Genomic DNA, 21,822 nt, shown 5'->3' on the forward strand with positions numbered 1-21,822 from the left:
CCACTTTTTAAATAATGTACCTGTGAGATTGGCACACAAAGAGATTGGTAAGTTTTTCTTTGAGATAAGAGTCAGGAAGGTAAGAATGGTGCTGTTACTACTGATAAGTTTATGAATAATGAGGAGGGAAGTTGGGAGAGTTCATGCTTAAAGGCTTTTAACGGATGGGAAGAGCTATGAGAAAAGGAGGAACTGTATCAGTCAGGATGGGCTAGGTTCTAGGTTACACAGTGGTAATAACTTCAAAATCTCGATGTGTTAACACAAGTTTGTTTCTTGGTCACAATACACATCCAGTGGAAGTCAGCGTGGAGTCTCAGGAACCACTCAGGGCCCCAAGCTAACTGCGTAGGGTGAGGCAGGGGAGGTGAAGGAAGATACAACATGGAGAATCACCTGCAAGCTCTTAGAACTTCACACTAAAAGTAACATATGCACTTCCACTTACATCTCATTGGCCCAGACGAGTCTTGTAAACAGGCCTAATTTCAAAGAGGGTAGAAAAGTGCAATTTTATAGGTGCCGGGAAATCGGTGGAAGTATGTGTGAACAGCCTTACTACTGCAGGAATTAAGAACAAATAGACTGATAAACAGCCTTCTGGAAAAGTTCAGTTTGGAAACAATAACTATGTAATGGTGTGGGATGATTATAGGTGGTTTGTTAGCAACATATAGCAGCATAGAAGCAAAGAAAATTAGATGCTTGAATGTATATAGGATTCAGATTATTATGGGGAGCATATACCTGAAGGATTTGGGGAAGAGGGGTCAAGGAAGATGATGAGCAAAGGGATTATTGACATCGCAATCAAAGACAATGTTTCCAAATTTTAGAATTCAAAGGAATAGAAGGGATACAATTTTTCACAATACACGATAGCCATGAACAGCAAATTTTAAAGTTTTTTAGTGTTTATCATCCTTAAGGCTTTCGTGGAGATTATTTTTCAGGTTACACACATTGAATGTGATTAAATGTTAAATTATTTTGTTTTCATCAAATGGTATAATATCAGAAGGAAACATTTATATTAAGGAAATAACCTTCCTTTCCCATATTAGAATGTCTCGCCTGATAAAATCTGATAAAAGTCTGGTAACCAAGTATTGCAGGAAACAGTAAAGGGTTGGCCAGAAATCAGTGAGATCAAACAATAACTGCAAGTTCAGTGCTCTTTACAAAATGATGCTTGCTTCCTGACAGTTATAAAAACACAAGGTCATAGAGATTGTGATGGTCCAGAGTGCATTGCCATAAGAGCTTTGCAGTGGGTTTCCCCATTTAATATGAAAGAGTGTCTATGTAATACACTTAAAAATCTTTTTTATTGTGAAATATACGTAACAAAATTTACCATTCTAAGTATATAGTTTAGTGTCCTTAAGTACAGTCACATTGTTATGCAATCGTCACCACCATCCAGCCCCAGAACTTTTTTATCTTCTTAAACTGAAATTCTCTACCCATTAAAGAACAGCTCCCCACTCTCTCCTCCCACCAGCCCCTGGCAACCACCATTCTACCTTCTGTCTCTGAATTTGAGTACTTCATAAAGGTGGAATTATGCAATATTTGTCCTTTTGTGTCTGGGTTATTTCATTTAATATAATGACCTGAAGGTTCATCCATGTTGTGGCACGTATCAGAACTTTATTCCTTTTTAAGACTCAACGATATTCCGTTGTATGATTTACCACATCTTGTTTATCCATTCATCGGTTGCTGGACATTTGGGTTGTTATGCCTTTTGGCTGTTGTGAGAAATGCTGCTGTGAACGTTGTGCAGTGTTTTAAGTCCTTGACTTCAGTTCTTTTGAGTACGTACCCAAAAGTGCAATTGCTGGATCCTATGGTATAGTTCTATGTTTAATTTTTTGAGGAACTACCATACTATTTTTCATGGCAGCTGCCCCATTCCCACCAGCAATGCGCAAGAGCTCCAGTTTCTCCATATCCTTGTCAATGCTTGTTATTTTCTTTTTTTTAAAATAAGTATCTTATTGTGGTATGTAACCCACTCTTAACTAAATAAATTACACTGTTTTAAAGTTATTTTTTATTTAATAAACTTCAGAGCCTACCATTGTTCTCTAAGCCAGTCTTTGACCTGAGAACTTCTGTTCATGTTGCGTTGCACCCTGTAGTATCTGTGTGTGTGTACTTCTCTCCTCCAGTCTAGGACTGAGAATATGTGGAAAAGCAATATAGGAATTATTCCTCAAATTACAAACTTGCCTTGCATGGTCCTCTCCCCCAAGGCACAATTTAGTTTAATCCTGTGACTGTCTATGATTTTCTTGGTTCTCTTCCATTTTTCATTTATAAAATGAGGGCACAGTTACATTATTTACCTGTAGAATCATTTTTCTGTCAATAGCTAAAAGACTTAAAAAGTTAAGGATCTTTAAAATTTTTTTATTTTCATATTTTGTTTGACATATAAATCATTTTTAATATTAGTCTGTGCAAGTATATTTGATGGTAGAGAACCAAAATTTTTAATAATGCCATTATAGTTATTTCATTTTTTTTTCCATTAATAGAGATACTATATAGGTTCATCTTCTATGTCATTATGGGTTCTGCAAAAATCCATCTCTACGCTGCCTAAAGCTGTTATTTGGGCACATTGTTGAAATTGCCACAATGCCATTCGTGATGTTTTAGCCACTCTTTTAAAATGGAATTCTAATGGGAGGAATTGCAGAGGCCTTACATTGCATTCAAGACAGAAGAAATGATGTGTTCAAAATCATGTGGTCAGGAGAAAGCGTCACATATTTGATACAAATAGATTGGTATATGCAATGCTGGAGTGCACACGTGGAAATCATGAGATGATGGCAAGAGGAATAGATAGAAGCCACGTCATGATGAAACTTTGTGAGATACACACACACACACACACACACACACGCATATTATTTTTTTGAGACAAGGTCTTGCTCTCTTGCCTGAGATAGAGCACAAAGGTGTCATCATAGCTCACTGCAACCTCAAAGTCCTGGGTACAAGTGATCCTGCTGCCTCAGCCTCCCACGTAACTGAGACTGCAGGTGTGCACCACCACGCCCGGATAATTTTTCTGTTTTTTTGTAGAGATGGGATCTCGCTATGTTGCTCAGGCTGTTTTGTGCTATTTTTTAATCATTACAGGAAGTGGAGAGGCACCAAAGGACAAGGAGAGTGGCATGTTCCAACTTGAATTTTAAAAAAGACTGGTGGCAGTGTAGAGAGTAAATTTGGGGTAGTGGGAAAAAAGTGAGTTAGATGGCTATTGTAATAGCCTAGGAGAGAAAAGAGGAGGGCATGCACTAAGGCAGTACCAATGTCAAGAAAGAAGATTTGAGAGACTCTAAGCAAATGCAGGCAGAAGAATCAGTTGGCTTTTGTGGCAGATGTACAGAGTCAGGGAAGGGGAGGAAGCAGGGATAGATGTATTTGGGACTTATATAACTAGATACACCATTTACCAAAATGAGAAGAAGGAACAGTTTTCAGGGGGTGTGGTGGGGTGCCAGGTTTATTTTTGAATTATTGAGTTTATCGTCTAGGTAAATAAGATTAATTAGGCACATAGGATCATAAATCTAGGACTCAGGAAAGATGTATTTGGTCACCATCAGCATATATGGGAATTCAATGCTATACACGGACAAGACCATTCAGGAAAACTGGAAATTGAAGGGCAAAAAATAGACAAAGTAAGGAGCATGAGGAAGAGAGGTGAGGTAAGGCTAGAGAGAGGGACAGTTGTGGAAAGGTACGACAAGGAGTAGCTAGAAAGGTGTGAGCAAATCCAGGAGAGGGACTACGCAGGAAAACCAGAGCAATGGAGAGCTTTAGGGGAAGAGCAGCCACAGATTAAGCAGAATACGGATTAAAAAGTGCCAGTTTGATTTAGTTTGTAGTCATTAGTGATAGAGTAAAAGCAGTGTTAGAGGAACATTAGAAACAGAAGCAAGACTGAGGTAGAGCTGAAGTATTTAGAGATAAAGTACATTTGAAAGTAAATGATGTTTGTAACTTACTCTCAAATGGTTCAAAAAGAAAAACCTATTATTAAAATATTAATAGTAGGTTAATCTAGAGAAAGGATATACAGGTATTTAATCTTTCAATTTTTTTGAACTTTTTGAAATTATTTCCAAATAAAAAGTTTTAAAAAAGATTACAGTAAAATAAAGAGTAAATAAAAGAAGTAAAGAAATGAATTTTGTCTGTCAAAACTTGCTGTAGATAGCAATGGGGCGTTAACCTAGAGGAGAAAATGAAACTAAGAGCTTAGTTTTGGCTTTTTAAAATGGAGATGCTTGGGCATTTATATTGCAGAAGATAAGAAACTTAATGATTTATAGAGGGAGAGAAAAGTGTGAAGAATAGAATGGAATAATAATTGGTAGGTAAGACCCTGGAGGTAGCATGAGAAGAAAACAAAGAAGGTGGAGAGACAGGATTTGAACTAAAAAGTAACGGCAGCTTTTCTGCAATGGGAGAGGGAAAGGAGCGCAGGTGTGGATTGGTGTGTGTGTGTGTTTGGTGGCGCAGTTGAAGTAGTTATTCCTAAAGGACTCTTCTGTGAGGTGAGGTTATCTACTGAGATGAATATGTAGGCAAGGATTTGTACAGGTCATAACAATTCATAAAGCAATTATCAGGTCTTTCAAAAAATTCTGCTGTTTGCCTTCGGAGTCTGCAATACTTTGCTGAATCTCAGTTGATCCTAGAAGTCAGAATCAGTTCATGCCCAGGAGCCCTGATCTTGTAAACGACAAATAAGAGTGAAAGAAGTTAATCAGTGATCAAAAAAATGTGTTAATTCCCTTATTTCTTATTATACAAAAAGTCTGTACCTCCACATTCTTAAATATACTATCCTTAATATTAAATCCTAGAATTAGTAAGTGAAAGATTTCATTGGAAGAGTTTATACAAATTTTCTGTAAAATGTTTTTGCCAAACGGAAGAGTGTGTTTATTTAAAATAAATACATAGGAAAGTGTATTTAGAGAAAGAGACACTTTTATCAATTGATTTTCTTTCTATGCACGTTAAAATCTTTTAAGAGTTTCATAGACGGATAACACGTAATTTCTGTTGCTGTGGCCCACTGACAGCAACAAATGGCTAGCTATGTATTTTTTAAAATATAAACTTTCAGGTTTGAAATTTAATTTGTAGCAAAATAGCAATATTTGTTTTTCCTTTAAATTATAATCCCCGTGAGAAAAGAAGTTACTGATTCTTGCCTTTTTATTCTGTGACATCCCAAAATTTAGGTATCTGATAGTATAGATTATTATATATTAAAGTATCTCCCTCCTTTTAATATGTGGTAAATTTAGCCAGAAATATTTATCCGAAGTTTTGTGATTATTCTGACATATTGCAATTTCATTTAAATATACTTTTACTGTAAATCAGGCCATTGATTAAATTATTTCTTTTGAATGGTTAGGGTTTATAGTTGTAGTATCACCGATATAATCTGGAATTTCACTGTACAAGAATAAAGATCACATTGTCTAGACCAGCAGTCTGGTTTTATTGCTATATAAATCTCTTTTAAACCTAGGTCATTTTTTCAAACGAAATATGTATTTTGATTTCTTGACTATTTTGCTTTGGATTTTTTTGGATACAGTATCAAAATTAGTATTACGAAAGCTTCTTGCCTTAACATTGAGGTTTTTTTTTCTGTGCCAAGTGTTAAAATCAGACTATTTTAGATTAGCAAATAACCTGGAGCCAGGATTCCCTGTAAAGACACATGGATGTCTGTGTCAGCAGAAGAGAAAAATAGCACATCTATTTTTAAGTTAGTTAGAATTCTGAAGTCAGACCACTTGGTTGAATGCCTGCCACAGTGATATTACAATTTCAAACATGTCTATAAAACCTCTGCTGCCTCCTGCTGTCTATTGTGTGGATATTGTAATAAGAGTAAAGAATTATTCAAGAATTAAATACTTACTTTTTCTTATTTGTGAATATTAAACTTGAAATTATGGATAACCTAAGAAATAAACATAATTTCAACTTAAAAATTATTCAAGCTTTAAGCATTGAAAAATTATTGAGGTTCTTTTTGACATTACTTGTTACATTTCTTTTTTCAAATCATAAAATAGGTGTTGAAGAGAGTGATAAAGTTTCTGAGCCTGAGGCAGTGTCAGGCTTACCCACAACTGTTTTCTTAAGCATGAAAAATTACATATTCCTTCTAGAGAGACTTTCTGGGATAAATTTTACTGCCTTTGTAAGGTTTTATTAGTGTGGCACTTGTAGACTTGAGATGGCGGGGAGGGAAAGATAAGATTTGTCTCAATTCACACTTATCTGTTCCTAGATCAGTGAGTTGGGAAACGTGGTGGGAATGGTGAGAGTGATTTATAAGAAGAAAACAGTATGTTTTTCATGCGGTTGTTCATTCGGCAGATGAATATCTTCTAATGTGCTAGATACTATCCTAGCCTCTGAAGAAACAGTAACAAAAAGGCACGTATCATACAATCAAAGAGCTTGCTGCAATTTAGTATAAGTCAGAGTGTTAAATCTTAAACAGATGAGGTGACTGGTGGTTCCCCTCATTCTGCCATCTTAGGTTTTTTTAATTTACTATGTGAGCTATATGACACATAGGGTATTAAATTCTCATGTAGATTACATGACTCTTGGAAATTGCTTCCAAGATTTAACTTACAGAGTCTGACCATAATCAAATATAGATTGTTTTCATAGGGTAAATTTTTATATGTTTTGATCAAGTATGGATTCCAGTTGAATTTTGAATGACAGGGTGGTTTTTAAAAGTGTACCCAGAAGATCAATTTAGGGATTAAAGAAGCCTCTAAGACAGAGTTCTCTGTTACTGTTTAAAAAATAAAGTCACTGCTTTGATAACTTTGATTTTGTATTCTTTTATTTTCTTTGTGGTCTTCAGTTCATGGATTTGGTGTACGGTAGATTAGATGTAGAGAGTGAGAGGAGACAGAGCAAATGAACATGATGAAAAGGGCCACTGAATATATGGGGGCCTGCAGGAAACGTCCTAGAAATGTTACAGAAGTGATGACAATATTTCAGTATCTTCCGTGGGCATCAGCATGTTAAAACATGCCATGTTATATCATGTTCAAACTAATGGCCCAGTTTCCTGGGAAGATTTAGTGTAATGGCTTTGTGTATTGATGGCCTGTGCAGAGGCCTGCAGGGCGTGGCAGGAGCACACTTGAGTGCTTGGGAGTTAACCCAGGATTGGTTTGAATGCTGCTGCTTAGCAGCTGTAGGGCATTGGGTAGGTCAGTTAACTTCCCTGAGCCTCAGTCTCCTCGAGTGTAGAAATGGCAGTTGTTTCACAGAATAGTTGTAACTGAGGTTTTAAAGGATTAAATGTTATTAACTAGAACAGCAGTCTTCAAACTTTTTGGCCTCAGGGTATTGTTATAGTCTTAAAAAAGGATTGATGACCTCAAAGAGCTTTGGTTAGTATCACCAGAGATAGTAGCAGGAATTCTTTATAAGTATTGGGAAGTTGCAGAACTTATGTTGGTGGATTCAAGTTTTCCAAAATTCTTACTTTCATTTAAAAGCTTGAATTTTATCATCGGCAATAAAGATACCAGTTTTTTCCCATGAAGTGACAGGTTCACTTCTTTTTATTTTCAAGAAAATTTCTGCCAATACCTAAGTCTGAATGACCAAAGTTTATCCATCATCTTTTCAGGTAAAAATGGTGTTGCATGATAAAACCAGCTGAAGTCAACTGATAACTCAAGCTATCTTATAAATGCTTTTTCATGAAACAACTGTCATACTTGGTATGCAGCAAAAGTGCTTCGTGCACACTTCCCATTTCCTCACAAAGACTAGTAAAAAGATGTGTAAATCTAGTAAATTAACAAAGTAAATAATTTTTGCTGCTTCATCAGACATTAAGTGAAACTGACTTTTTTTAAAAAAACCACAGCTGTGCGGCAATGAAGAATACCATTACTATAGCACAGTTTGGTGTCATTGCCTAGAATTATGCTAGCAGTTTTACCCATCATTGTTTTTGCACCATCAGTGAAAATGTCAACATAGTCAAAAAGAAAAGTAACATCTTAGTGTTATTATGAAAATAGTCTGATTTCATAGACCTCCTGAAAGGATCTTAGAAACCTTCAGGGTTCTGTGGCCACACTTTGAGAACTGCTGAACTAGAATAATGTAAGACTTGGTACATACTGGGCATTCCATAAATTGTAGCTATTGTGTGGATACATGACTAACATAACTCTATACAGTTTTCTAGTTTTCATTTCTATTAATGAGATAAGTAGGTGATATGGTGTTCACAAAGTAATTAACTCCAAAGATACTTCTGTGCTTTGTTCTTGTGATTTTTTTATCACTATACTGGTGCCCGGGTTCCTTGTGCTTTTTAGCAAAGGAAAAAGCTCCCTGCTGCCCTTCAGGTTCTCAGATATAAAACACTTGCTCTCCCATAGGGGGTATCAAAAACTGGGATGGTTTTCAGTAAATTTCTGTATAAATCCAAATATCTTAGTTCCCTTTTCTTCATCTTTACCCTATAAAACAAGTTTTAGCTTTCATGGTTTTGTTTGTTCTGTTGGGCCTACTTTATCGATAGTCCAGAATTCATGTTATTTAGATGTATTAAAGATTAGAGGGCAATAACCATTTTTAGTAGAGTTGTTTTGGTTAAGATAATATTTTGTAGAGAGAAATCCAAATGTAGATAATGTTTTCCTCTGAACATTAATATTGTTAAAGGCTGTCAGTTAACTCTCTCAGAATCACTGCTCAGAGAGAAAAGAAGTAGATCCTGCTGTATTTTTCATGGCACTGTATTCTACCTAGCTATAGTTAAAAAAAAAAAAAAAGTGAGAGAAAATAGTTAACTTGGAATCTGAGATCTTACCATGAACCAGGCTTGGAAGTAACAAGAGTCACACTGTAAATTAGTATTACTTTTTTCATAATACTGTTAAATTTAAAAACTATTTGGTGCCCGTTATATGTCAGAACTGGAGATAAGTAATAATTATAAGGAGACAGTATGGCGTCATGGTTAAGAATAAGTAAGGACTTTTGAATCATACAAATCTAGTTCTGCATTTGCTAGCTATATAACCTTGGGCAAGTTACTTAACCTTTCTAAGCCTCTGTTTTCTCATCTGTAAAATCAAGATGATAGTAATTTCTTCATAGGGTTCTTTTTACAACTTGAGTAAACAGTCAATAAATGATAGCTAATTAGTAGTGGTATAATATTTTATATGCTGTCATAATAACTTCCCACCCCTTTTAATTCACTTGAAGTTCCTAATATTCCTATGAGGTAGGTAAAATGGATTATCATCCTATTGTATAAACAAGGAAACTGAGATTGTGAGGGGTTAAGAGGCTTGCTAATTAGTTAGTCCAAACTTCAACCCAAGCCATCTGTCTTCAAATGCTGGATTTTTGCATCATAACACATTGTCAGTGAAGATCAAGTCTCATGTAACAGGGGAGAAACACGTTTCCACATGACCCAGCAGGAATAGCACTATGCTGCCATTGCTGACACCCTCAAGTGATAATAAACTAAAGAAAGAACCATGAATTTTGTATAAAAGGTTCAAAAAGAGCTGTTATTTTAAGTTAAGTCTTGAAGAATTCATTTTTGTTTTTTAATTGGAAGAGAATTATCTATTTATAGAAATCTTTGTATTTAGAGAAATATAAATGGAATAAATTCTATAAGATCATTTAAGTAATTTTTTTTTCCTCCCCACCACAGGCTTTAGAAAAGAACTCAGGAACTTGGAAGCAGGCTATAAACCTCATGAGTTCCACCCAGAATCACATCTCCAGATAAAAAATCATTTGATAAAAAGGTAATCACAGATATTTGGAAATAAACACCTTTTTCCTAAACGCATGTATCATAGGAACTCTTTATCAGGACATAAGCAGTGGGTCTGCAGTGTTATGATGCCTCCTTACTGGGGATTATTAGTAGGATGCGGACCTAAGGATCGAGGCCCGCAAAGTGCCAGGTGCAATAGCTGATTGTTTTGCATTCTTACAAGGTAGGTAGTATTTTACAAAAAAAGAAGACACTTGAGGCTTAGATTAAGTAATGTGCCCCAAGGAATGGAGCTAAGATTTGATTATAGCTCTGTCTACCTAACAAAGCCTCAGCTCATTTTAACCATTCTGTTATAATTCAATTCCATGTAATTCATATTAGAAAAATAATTTGCAATGTGATATCATTTATCTTTACCTTAGAAGATAATTATTAGAGGTAATCTTGATTAAATTATTTTAAATAGACCATCCTTACAGCATTACATATCAAAATTCAAACACTTCTACCTCTATTGCCTTTAAACTTTGGAATGTTGGTGGGAAGGTGTTTGGGAGTACCGAATTCTTTGGTTGTAGTATTTCCCTTAAGTTCTATGCTATATTTTAGTACAAATGTAATTTCAGTATTTTTAAGTTGAAATGAGCTTTTAAAATTACGTCTCTAATTATTAGAAATATGATTTTGGTAATGATGGATGTTTCTGGTAAGTATTCATGTATTCTGGCATGAAGATTTTTGGATTCAGAGAAAGTTGAAAATGTTAATGGTTGCAAATATCTTCCCCTTTCTGTTATGTTAAAAAAATTAATATAAACCATATATTGGGAAAATCAAACTACAGGACAAAGTTTATTTTCCTTCAGTTTCCCATATTTGCATACAGGGTTTCAGCTTTGTTTTTATTTTCATACTTTAGGTCACATATATGTGAAACCAATGGCAAGTTACTTCCTTCATCCAGGCCACCAATACTCAAGGACAGTACTGTAGCAGAGCATATCCACCAGTCAGATGAACAGAAACTTGAAAAACCAAATGAATGTAGATTTTCTGAGCGGCTTAGCATAGAAAATTCTGAGAAAAGAGGTTTGCCTTTTCATGGTGATAACTCTGCTTCTGGGAAGAGAGTGAACAGTAATGAATTAGTCTCACCATCTTCATTGTGGTCTTCACACATGAGAACTGTTGGGTTAAAGCCAGAAATTGCTCCCCTCAGCCAGCAACAAAATATGATAGAACCATGTTACTCTGCAAACTCTCTATCCAGGGAATATATAATTCAGTCAACCTGCAGATCTGATGGTTGTCAGATGCCAAAACTCCTTTGCCGGAATCCACCACCCCCTTTGCCACCAAAGAAATATGCCATAACCAGTGTGCCACAGCCAGAGAAAAATGAATCTCCACTTGATGTCAATCTTACAGAGGCGTTTAAAGCTGATTCTACTAGTCTTCCGAAGCACAGTTTAAGTTCAGCTTCAGAACCAAGTTTAGAAGGGAGTATGTATATGAACGACAAAAGACGGAAAGAAACATTTCAAGTGAAAGAATGTGTTGGCGACACATCAGACTACCCGTCCAACTCTTCAACTGATTTTCAGGCCAACTCAGGTGCAGTTGATGCATTTTGCCAATCAGAACTAGACTCTGGTTCTACAAGTCCAAGTGAGACAATTTCATTAACTACCTATTTTTCAGTTGATAGCTGCATGACTGATACATACAGATTGAAATACCATCAGAGGCCCAAGCTCTGTTTTCCAGAAAGCAGTGGCTTTTGTAATGATAATTCACTATCTCAGAGTGAAAGACGGCTAGGACCTGTGTCACATAATAGTCTGGATTCAAGCTGCCCTTCTGAGCAAAGATGTAAACCTAGCATACATCGTAATAGATAAATGACAAAATTGGCAAGCTTATACTTCTCAGAGGCCATTTAAATATAACAGGAACCTACTGACCAAACCTAGTGATACATAAAGTCAAAACCCATGGCATTTTTAAAGTCATTATCATTTTATATGTGTGTGTGTGTATAATTTATATAAAGCATTATGATGATCAATTTATTGGATGTTTTAGAAATTCCCTTTGAATAGTCTTGGCATGCTTTGAAAAATAGAAAATTGGGGTATATAACAATTCATTTGCCATATGCTACAGTTGAATAAAAATTAAATTTGTCCCTCTATCGTGTGGCTACTAACCAGTATTAAACTAACCAGTACTCATGTGTGTAGATTATAAACTATGCTAATGGAAAAATACCAAGTGATACGTAGTTTATCTAGTCAAAGAAGTACTTGGTTCATGAAGAAGCACTTTCTAATGGGGAACCAAAAGCAGGCTTCACTCATTTGTTTTTGACTTCTGTGATAGTCCACTACGTATGATCCCTTTAAGTGTCTTAAAAAAAATTTGATCCTTGACTTCGACAGCATAAAAAAATGCCTTAATGATTAGTTTTTAAATTAAATTTTCAAAGTCAGACAGAACTTTGCTCCTAGAACTTTTATCTTCAGAATATCTAGCTAATATAAATTAGGCCTTTGACTATTATATATATTCAAAAATCCTATTTCAGCTATGTAAGCTAAAAAGTTAAAATACTTAAACTTTAGTATATTTATTTATCTTGTTACATTTTTTTAAAATTTTATATGAAATGTGAATGGTCTCTATTTTGGTTTGGTTTATGTTGGGCTGCTAATAACCAGTGTTAGGAATTAACCTAGGGCCCTCTTACTGGGAATGTCACTGTAACTGCCTACATATTCTCTGCTATAATCTTGTCAACCCATTTTACTGATTTTTCACATTCTTGAATCTGAAGATCTATTTAGGTTTCCCGATTAAATTTCTGCCTTTCATATAGAAGGTTTAATTTTACTGAAATGTTTATTTAGCAGCCTTCCCTTTTTTAATACTCCAAATAAATAGTAATTTTACCCCAACTACTTTCATGGAAAGGACCTTATTTAAAAATAAAAGAATTTTCATTATTATGGTAACCTTAGAAGTGAAAATAAGTTACTTTAATTGCCTTATTTTATCAATTGTCATTTTGTACTAATCTGATAAACTAATTGTAGTTTAGAATAGTTTTATAATGTACACTCCAGAGAATTGAAAATCATAGAATTTAAGTTTATTTACATTCCTAAATGGGTAAACTTCATAATTATTCAGTAAACTAGTATATTTAATATCTTGACTGATTCCATAAATTGCATTAAAATATTCCAAAATGTAAATGATGAAATATGAATACTTTTAGATAAATAGAAAACAATTACTTGTAAAAGCTTAACCTTACCAGATCTTGGCCAAATTTTATCTTCTATCTGTAGACAAGTTTTTACTAGCCTTTTCTAACTATAATAGTAGTTGATTATTATTTTATATTCTTATTAGAAATACTTGAATACCAACTAAATTTAATTTTATCTTTTAAGAAACCTTATTTTTAACATAATTTTTAGTATGGAGGGTTTGTAAATAATGTAAAGTTTGTATAATTGTATTTGAAATGTCAATGTTTTTAATGGCTGCTTTTATAACATTGTAAAATACTAGAAAAAATGGGCTTTAAGTATTTTTAATAGCTTTCAAAAACTTTGTGTAGGTTTTTTTTTTTTTTTTAGTTTATATTTGGTTAAGATATCCAATTGGAAATATATTATGTGAAACATTTGAGCTAATTTCTGTATTTAACAGCAGTTTCCTAGATTTGTGTTTTCAGCTGAGTTGCAAACATCAAATAAAATTGTCCAATTTTGCCTCTTTTAAAGTACTGTCCAGTTGAAACAAACTAGAAAACTGATCATTTGTTTTTATGTTGATTCGACATTCCAAATACAGATTGAATATGTATTTACTCACTAAATCATTCATGTGTAAAATTTTTACTTCTAGGGTGCGCATATTTATTTTTATACATCTGGTTAGAAGCTTATTATAACTTTTTAAATAATGCAACAATTGTAATGTTTTAAATACTTATCTTCAGAATGTTGTATTTTCACATGAAATCAGTTGCTTCTAGTTCAAAAAAATTTTTAAGATAAACTGATTTTTAAGTTAATATGATTGGACTTTTCTTTGCATTCATGGACTGTGTCCCCCACTTGCTCTGCCTTCTCCCCCCGTGGATTATGTATTTTATGGGAAATGTAAGTTGAGGGTACTTGGAATTTCACTGATCATGACATGTTGTCTGTCACAAGAGGTTCATAAAAGTTAAACTTCAGCACACCAATCACAGCTCGTAGAAAAGTTGGTAAACTTTCTATAAAGATCCAGATAGTAAATAATTTAGGCTTTGTGGATCACAAATTTCTCTGTAACAACTACTCAGCTCTGCATTTGTAGTGTGAAAGCAGCCATTAACAATACGTAAAGGAATAGGCATGGCTATTTTCCAATAAAACATTGTGAACATTGAAACCCGACTGCATGTAATTTTCACATGTCATGAAAGGCTTTTGATTTTTTTCAATAGTTTTAAAACATAAAAACTATTCTTAGCACACAGGCCTTCCTTACAAAAACATGTAGCAAGCCAGATTTAGCCCTTATTTGATGACCTAGAGCATAATCTACGTTAAATAACCTTCACTGACCCTAAATATCCTCAAGTCTCCAAATGTACTCCCATGCCACACAGGGACTAGATATTTGGAGCGCTTTACATCCTAAAATTTTCAGGTTAACAGACCCTAAAATCTGTTCCTTGCAACTGCTCATATGCCAATTCATTTCAAATGGAACAATTAAAACAATTGTTTCCACTTAAGTATGTGAATTTACCAGATTAAAATCACATTGATGTTATTGTTTTGATGTCTTTGTTTTTGTCATAGTGAGTTTGCAACTTTTCTTGTTTCATTTATCCACTTTTAAAAGCCTTCAAAGTGTGGGCGATGTAAACAGACACTATACCTGCAATGGTACAGTTCGATGGTAGGTATACAATTTCTTATTATCTGTAGGAAAGATTCAACCTTCATACTACCACCATTTTTTTTACAGGGATTATTTTATTTTGGGGGGATGGGGGTCTCCCTATGTTACCTGGGCTGGGGGACAATGACTGTTCACAGGCTCAGTTACAACACACTACAGCGTCAGACTCCGGTGCTCAAGCCATCCTTCTGCCTCAGCCTGCCAAGTAGCTGGGACTACAGGCCCGTGCCACCATGCCCGGCTAATTTTTTCCATATATTTTTAGTTGTCCAGCTAATTTCTTTCTATTTTTAGTAGAGACGGGGGTCTTGCTCTTTGCTCCAGCTGGTCTTGAACTCCTAAGCTCAAACGATCCTCCCAGATGTGAGCCACCGCGCCCAGCCCTAGACGAAATTATCAGCAAGGAGTGCAAAAACAGGTCATGCAGGTAAACTCAGTGAAACAGGTAAACTCTGTGAAATTCCAGTTCTGTGTCCCTCTAGATGCTTCGACCATACCTTCCATAAAACATTCTTTAGGCAGATGCAACAATACCCTGGAGGCATGTTAACTTTGTAGTCAGCATCAGGCAATTGCAATCCTCCAAAATCAATTCCAAACTTGACTCTACACCTGAGAGCCATTCTGAAAGGAAGAAAATGGAGAGTTTACTAGATCTTATGGCCTGTTTATAAAGGGGAATATATCCAAAATGATTAAGATAGTTCACATGAATGCCACTAATTTCAATGACAACAGCCCATTTTTCTAACATTTCTCATATAAAGCTTTTAAAGCTAACAGCAATAGCTTCTGAAGTGCTCACATTTGCTTTGGGAGTGTGTGTGGCCTGATTAAATGCTAGCTGATCCCCTTAGAATGTAAATTCCTGTTAAATAACATATTTAAAGAACAACAACGTAAGGTCCATGAAGGCAAGAATTTTTGTTCATTGCTGTGTCTTAAAATAATGGCTGGCCAATAATGAGAGTTCAAATATCTACTGAATAAGTATCATATTGACTTTACTGAAGCATTTAAGTAAATTATAGACATTTTAAGGGGCTAAGAAGTTTTAAAGGAAGAGAGGAGGAGGCATGCAGGTAAAAGAACATGAATGACAGCTTTCTAATACTGGATATTATCTACTTTTTCTAAGACTGTATCAATATGTCGCCCATGATGTATCTTTTCATAACAGAGTCCCCCTTAATCTAAAAACCAAAATGGTGCCAATAGATAAATTGTGGGCCTACATTTTCTGTGTATCTTTTGTGTTACAGCCTCCACACATTCTAAGAACACTTTGTTCCTTCTCTCAAAATCCCTCCCTCACTTTTGAGTAATTTACTTTTGAATTTATAAATTCTTCACCTTATTATTCACCATATTATTTACAGCATATTAAACCTGATCAACCCTTAAAACATTAAAGGAAAGACATTATTATATTTTTTAATGAATACACTAAACCTTTAAATACAAATACTTTATTATATTCAGCCCCTATAAAGCCATCAGATGTTTGAAAAAGTTTTTAAACATGAACCCAAGGGTCTAGTTTTAAGAACCTGGGTATGAATGGGCGAGATCCTATCCATTTAATGGAGTTCTCCAAATGAGAGAGAAAGAAAGTAAAATGAAAAAAGTGTAAAATGAAAGGAAAGTCCCATAGAGTTTTGAAATTCTTCTACTGCACAATCCTGTCTTCCTTATTCAAGAAGTTTGTAGTCATTTTCAGAATTCACTCCAGGAGTCAACTTCTTCATTTAGAAATCAGCAAACCAGTCTGTAAAAAACAAGTATTTGTCAGCAATATTTCCTTTTATTTTCCCATTTTAACACTTAATGCCAATTTCTGAAAATCTTGATTGTTTTAGCCACTTTTCTATTGCTAGATGATTTATATATTGATAAAAAGGAGAAAAGACCTAGACTATTTCTAGTAAGGCTTCCATTTTCTATCCAGAGCTGAAAATTAAGATAATTTTTTAGAAAATTGTACTTGAGGTACCAGTCTCAACCAAAAAACGGGGGAGAAAGAGGAATTTCTCCCTTTACAAATGGCTTGACAGAGAATTTTATAAAAATTACCCATCCCTTTCTGTCAAAGAAATCAGAGACAATGAGGCCTAAGACACCCAAATCTTTGTGGAAATGCAGGGATAGGAATGAGGAAAGAAGTGACTGCCTAACAAGAAGTGTAAATTTCAGAAGTAAAAACTCATAAGCATGAAGACTAAGAAGAGTTAACCTATAGTGCGACAACGGTCAACTCCAAGTCCAGGAGGGCTGTGGAGTCTCCTGTAGGTTCAGGCAAACCGCTTGTAGATAAATCACTACTATCTCATTTAATGTTCACTATACCTCTGTGCCCCCTGCTTCCAAATGCTGGATAAAAAAAATAAAGAGCCAAAAAGCTAAATAACTTCTCCAGTCCCTTCATGGTGGTGCAGCTGGTTTCACTCCAAATCATAAGAAAATAGGAAGTCAAGTTTCCTCCACACCTCTTTGGAAACTCACACTGAGGTGCCAAGGAAGGACAGGTTCGCTCCGGTCTTCCGCCCACCCCCCGCCCACCCGACGCCACGCCTCCCCAGCTACGTGATCTTGGACAGGTCAGTTCGCCGTCTCCACCCACACAAATGGAGTAAATGGTCTCTAAGCCCCTCACCACTTCAACCCTGCATTCCGGATACTCACCATGGCAAAAGATACACAAAGATAAACAACACCACGTCCAAAATGATGAAGAACAAGAGATCCAACCAGTAGGAGTGTTTCGGAAGACCGTTTGTCCCGGTCTGACGCTGCACTTCGTGGTTCTGCTGCTGCCTCTCAACCTCGAACAAGCCTCGTCGCTCCCGGAGACCATCCCGACCCTCTGCCGCCGCCGCCGCGCCCCGCTCCATCTCGCCCTTGCAGCCGCGCCGCAAACTAGCACCTGAGAACGCCTCCGTTTCCGCACTTCCGTGTCCGCCGCCCCGGAAACTAAAGGGATCCCGACCGCTGGCCTTCCCCGCGGCGTCCCCGCCCCCGGAAACAGACTCTGCGCCGGCTTTCTTGTGCGCAGGCGCCGGTCCTGCAGTTCGCTGTCTCTGCCGGCGCGCGGGTGGCGCCGCCTCTCCGGAAGGGAAAGAAGCGGCCCGCCCACTTCCGCCTGGCGCCAGTGCTCGCTCGCCCGGTGCGAGTCCCCCTCCTGTCAGGTGACGGCCTCCGCCCTGGCACCGCCCACGTCACCGCTCCCGTCTTTGAAGGCCTTCGGGATCTTTGTGCCAGCGTGTTAGGAAGGCCCACTCTGGTGGGTTTTGTCCTGTCTCTAGCATTTTACACCGCGTCTTTGAAACAGCACTTAGGAGACGGACATCATAGTTGCGAGCGTAAGTTTCTAAGAGGGACAGAGAGCAAACATGAGAATTTTGCAAGTACCTCATGTGAGTGAGTTTAAGAGTAATCCAAAAGTTTCAGAGTGTGAGCCTCAGCAAGATTAGAATGCCAGCGCAAAGAAAACGATTGACCCATACTGCCTGAATTTTACTTGGTGGCTTCAATTTCAAATATTTTCTCTTGTCACATTATGAATCCTGAATTGTTCAGAAAATATAAGTGGTTCTATTAGTGCATAGAAAATAGAGATATGGTTTTGTACTTGTGTTTTTACATAAACTGTCATTAAATCTTCATAAAACTCTTTGACGCTGATATGACTCCATTTTCCAGAATTAGAAAATGAGACATAAAAGGAGTAAATTGCCTAAGATTACTAAAAAAATTATAAACCTAAAATTAACTCCAAATCCAGCATTCTTAATGCTGCTGTTCTTCAACTTTCTAACCTTGCTTCAATTTGCCTCCAAATCAGTTATAGAGGCAATGATAGTACACCACCTTTAAAGAAAAACACCACATTCTTTGCCTTGTAGATTCTGGGAATGAGAGCGCTGTTGCCTGAGAGTTAATTAGACCCAGATTATCTGCTGGTTGGAGACTGGAAAAGACTTTGGGCTTACATGACATTGAATCTTCATAAAAATTAGAGAAGGAAAGTAGACTGTCTCCCGTACCAGCGATGGAAGCATACTTCTTACTGGCAAGGTAGGATCAATTATTTCTAATTATTGAAATAGGATTGATAAAAACTATTGAAATTATTAGTGTAGAAGTAGCCTGACATGAACTGAGAAAGTTGTGAAATGGTTTTAAACTTGTCCTCAGCACAGAGTCACATGCTCATCTGTGAAGGGATATTGGTACTATAGTTTGATCTCTTGAGTCAGGAAGGTCTATCAGACTTGAAAGAGTAATTAATGCAAATAGAGAGTGGTTATTTAAACTAAATCCAGTTGAAAGACCCTATCACCTCTTCAGACTTCACCCCTGTAAAAATCCCATTCATCCTTGATTATTCCACCTTACAGAAAAAATATAGAGTATGTGGTGGAATTTACTCTGTCCCTATATCCAGATCAATTTAGTTTAAAAGAAAGTACTATACTGAAATCCAGATTCACTGTCAGTCATGCAAGAGCTCTGCATTTTCCTAACCCACTTGAACCTTTCTACCTCACATATTCAAGTGAAAAATATGCACCAGGACTACAGATTGAATAATTGCACTGCAACCATGATCTAACACATTCATAATAGCACAATTACTCTGATTGGGCTGGACTGGAGAAAATAGTGTATAAGAATGCTATAAACAGGTCAAAGACAGCTAAGTGTTCTAAAAAAGATATTACAGGTCTTCTGAAGTTAGTTCAAGTGCAGTGCATTCTCAGGAGGGAGATGATGAATTTGGGCTTCATCTGAAGGTGATAATGTAGAATTCCTTAGGCAGGCCAGGCGCAGGTGGCTCACATCTGTAATCTTAGCACTTTGAGAGGCTGAGAAGGGAGGATTGAGGTTAGGAGTTCAAGACCAGCTTTATTGAGCAAGAGCAAGACTCCATCTCTACAAAAAAAAATAGAAGAGTTAGCAGGGTGTGGTGGCGCACTTGCAGCCCCAGCGACTCAGGAAGCTGAAGTGGGAGGATCGCTTGAGCCCAGGAGTTTGAAATTGCAGTTGAGTTACCATGACACCACTGCACTCTAAAAGCATTCTTTAGGCAGCTGTCCAGCCAGTGTGTCCATGTAACAAAACATCCTAATGATCATCCTAGGAATTAAACTAATTTTACAGAGGAACCTTTCCAGTAGTTAGAGTACTATGTTATTGTAATTTTCATCTGAAAATGTGTTTATCTTAAATCATCTTTCTCATATTTACTTCATCTTTTCCTCTTTTTCAAATTGAATACTTGTCCCAACAATAACCCTGTTGATTAGTACAAGTTATTTCTCCATCTTCTGAGTTATTTTATCCATTTTTTTTCTTTTTCATCTTTATTGATTTGCATATCTATAATAGTTTTCTTTGTTTAAGAGTTGTACTGTCATCATAACTGCAGCTTCTCTGTTATCTTCATTTTGGCCTTTGGCAGCTCCCATCTTTGTACCTACTAATAATCTGGCTCCACCCAACTCAGCCAACCTGATGCCCAGCAAACACCCTTTGCTCTAGTCAGATTGCTTTCTTCCTTCTTCCTCATGGAAGCTATTCTTTTGGTCTCTGGGCTGTGATGCATGTTGTTCTGATTAAACTGGAACGCTTCTGCACCTGAGTGCTACCCATCCTTTGGGGCTCAACTCAAAGTGCCAACTTCATAAAGTTTCCTTTGCTACAATTCACATTGATCTCTCCATTCTAACTATTTCTAACATACCAATTGCAAAAACTTCACATTTAACTTGTCTCCAAGTACTTCATATGTCTTACTTTCTTCTTGGAGAGAGGGTTATTTTCTCAAGATTAAGGCAGTGAGTGAAGTGTTTTGTTTCCATAGTCTTTTGCCTGCCTTCAGCACCTATTTCTCTCTTCATTTGATAACGCCTCCTTTTAATGAGGCTATCTATTAGAGTGGTTATCTTTTAAAATTTCTCTACCTCCAACTCAAAAAATGTTGAAATTTTCTTGATGTATTGTCTGACATATTGGCTTGCTTTGTAGCAATTTTATGTAAATTGTCCCCCCATTAGAGAATTAAGTATACTTTAGGGGGGAGATTGTATTTTTACCATCTTCGCAACCTCCACAGCCCTTCAAACAGTGCCTTGACCATGGATGAAATTTAATATTTATTGCTCTATGTTTTATTATATTCTGCAACCACTAAATAAATTTCTGGTCAAAAAGCACTTGTTGCATTGTCTCTTTTTAGAACATAATAATGTAGCGATACCACTGGGATCTAATACTACTGATCTACCATTTTGGGATACTTTCTGAGGTTTTTAGAAGTATTAACCTATTAATCTATTTTCCCTTTGTGGATTTCCCTTCTTTAATTTTAGTAAATAAATTATGAATTCCTACCGTGTGTCAGGCACTGTCTGAAGAACCATAAGAGGGAGAGATTCAGTAGCCATCCAATTCATTAGAAGTACTGACAGAGGGTATCTAACAGAGCAATGAAGTTTTCAAACACTATCACAGAGACCCGAGGTTCTACATAATGATTTGGGTTTGGGGAAACCCAAGCAGGATGGGCTATGAACAATCTACCAACCCTTTTTCACCTATCTGCTTACACATGTCCTATCAGATTTCAATCATAATACTTAGCTTTGTTTATATTTCAGGGTTTCATACAAGACTTTATTTCATATTAAGGCATCTTTATGCTTTTTAAAGTTTAAAAACAACTTCAATAAGGCAAAGCTTTACTGATACATTCAAAGATGTTGAAACCTACAATCTTGAAATCTCACTATGCTAGTCAACTGAACAATCAACTGTTCGTTTTATTGAAGAGTGTTGGAGGGACGGTCATTGAGGATGGAGATTGAAAGGTCAGCTACTATGTGCCATGTCTTATCGCATAAAATTATATAGTAGGTTTCCAAGCCTAAGCAAAACAACTTTACCACAGGCATAATCTAGAGTAAGTAAATGGATGCCAAGGTGATCAT

At 36.3% G+C, this 21,822-nt stretch overlaps 2 protein-coding genes across 2 annotated transcripts in view; one reads left to right on the forward strand and one right to left on the reverse strand.

Annotated features, from left to right (window-relative positions):
- The window catches only part of USP53 (ubiquitin specific peptidase 53), a 48,225-nt gene extending 36,158 nt beyond the window's left edge, over positions 1-12,067 (forward strand). Inside the window, exons 13-14 of the mRNA XM_012645345.1 lie at positions 9,768-9,890; positions 10,785-12,067. Coding sequence (XP_012500799.1) covers positions 9,768-9,890; positions 10,785-11,766 — 1,105 coding nt within the window. The 3' untranslated portion in view covers positions 11,767-12,067. The remainder of the gene's footprint in view (positions 1-9,767; positions 9,891-10,784) is intronic.
- A 4,235-nt stretch (positions 12,068-16,302) lies between these two features.
- Positions 16,303-21,445, reverse strand: LOC105811205 (chromosome unknown open reading frame, human C4orf3). The gene is given in 8 exon segments (XM_012645346.1): positions 16,303-16,601; positions 17,516-17,750; positions 17,753-18,011; positions 20,577-20,609; positions 20,611-20,685; positions 20,687-20,733; positions 20,736-20,778; positions 21,416-21,445. Coding segments are annotated over 8 exon segments (723 nt in total). The 3' UTR covers positions 16,303-16,600.
- Positions 21,446-21,822: the final 377 nt, after the last annotated feature.

The sequence above is a fragment of the Propithecus coquereli genome, unplaced genomic scaffold, assembly GCF_000956105.1.
Source record: "Propithecus coquereli isolate 6110/MARCELLA unplaced genomic scaffold, Pcoq_1.0 Scaffold232, whole genome shotgun sequence".
NCBI lineage: Eukaryota > Metazoa > Chordata > Mammalia > Primates > Indriidae > Propithecus > Propithecus coquereli.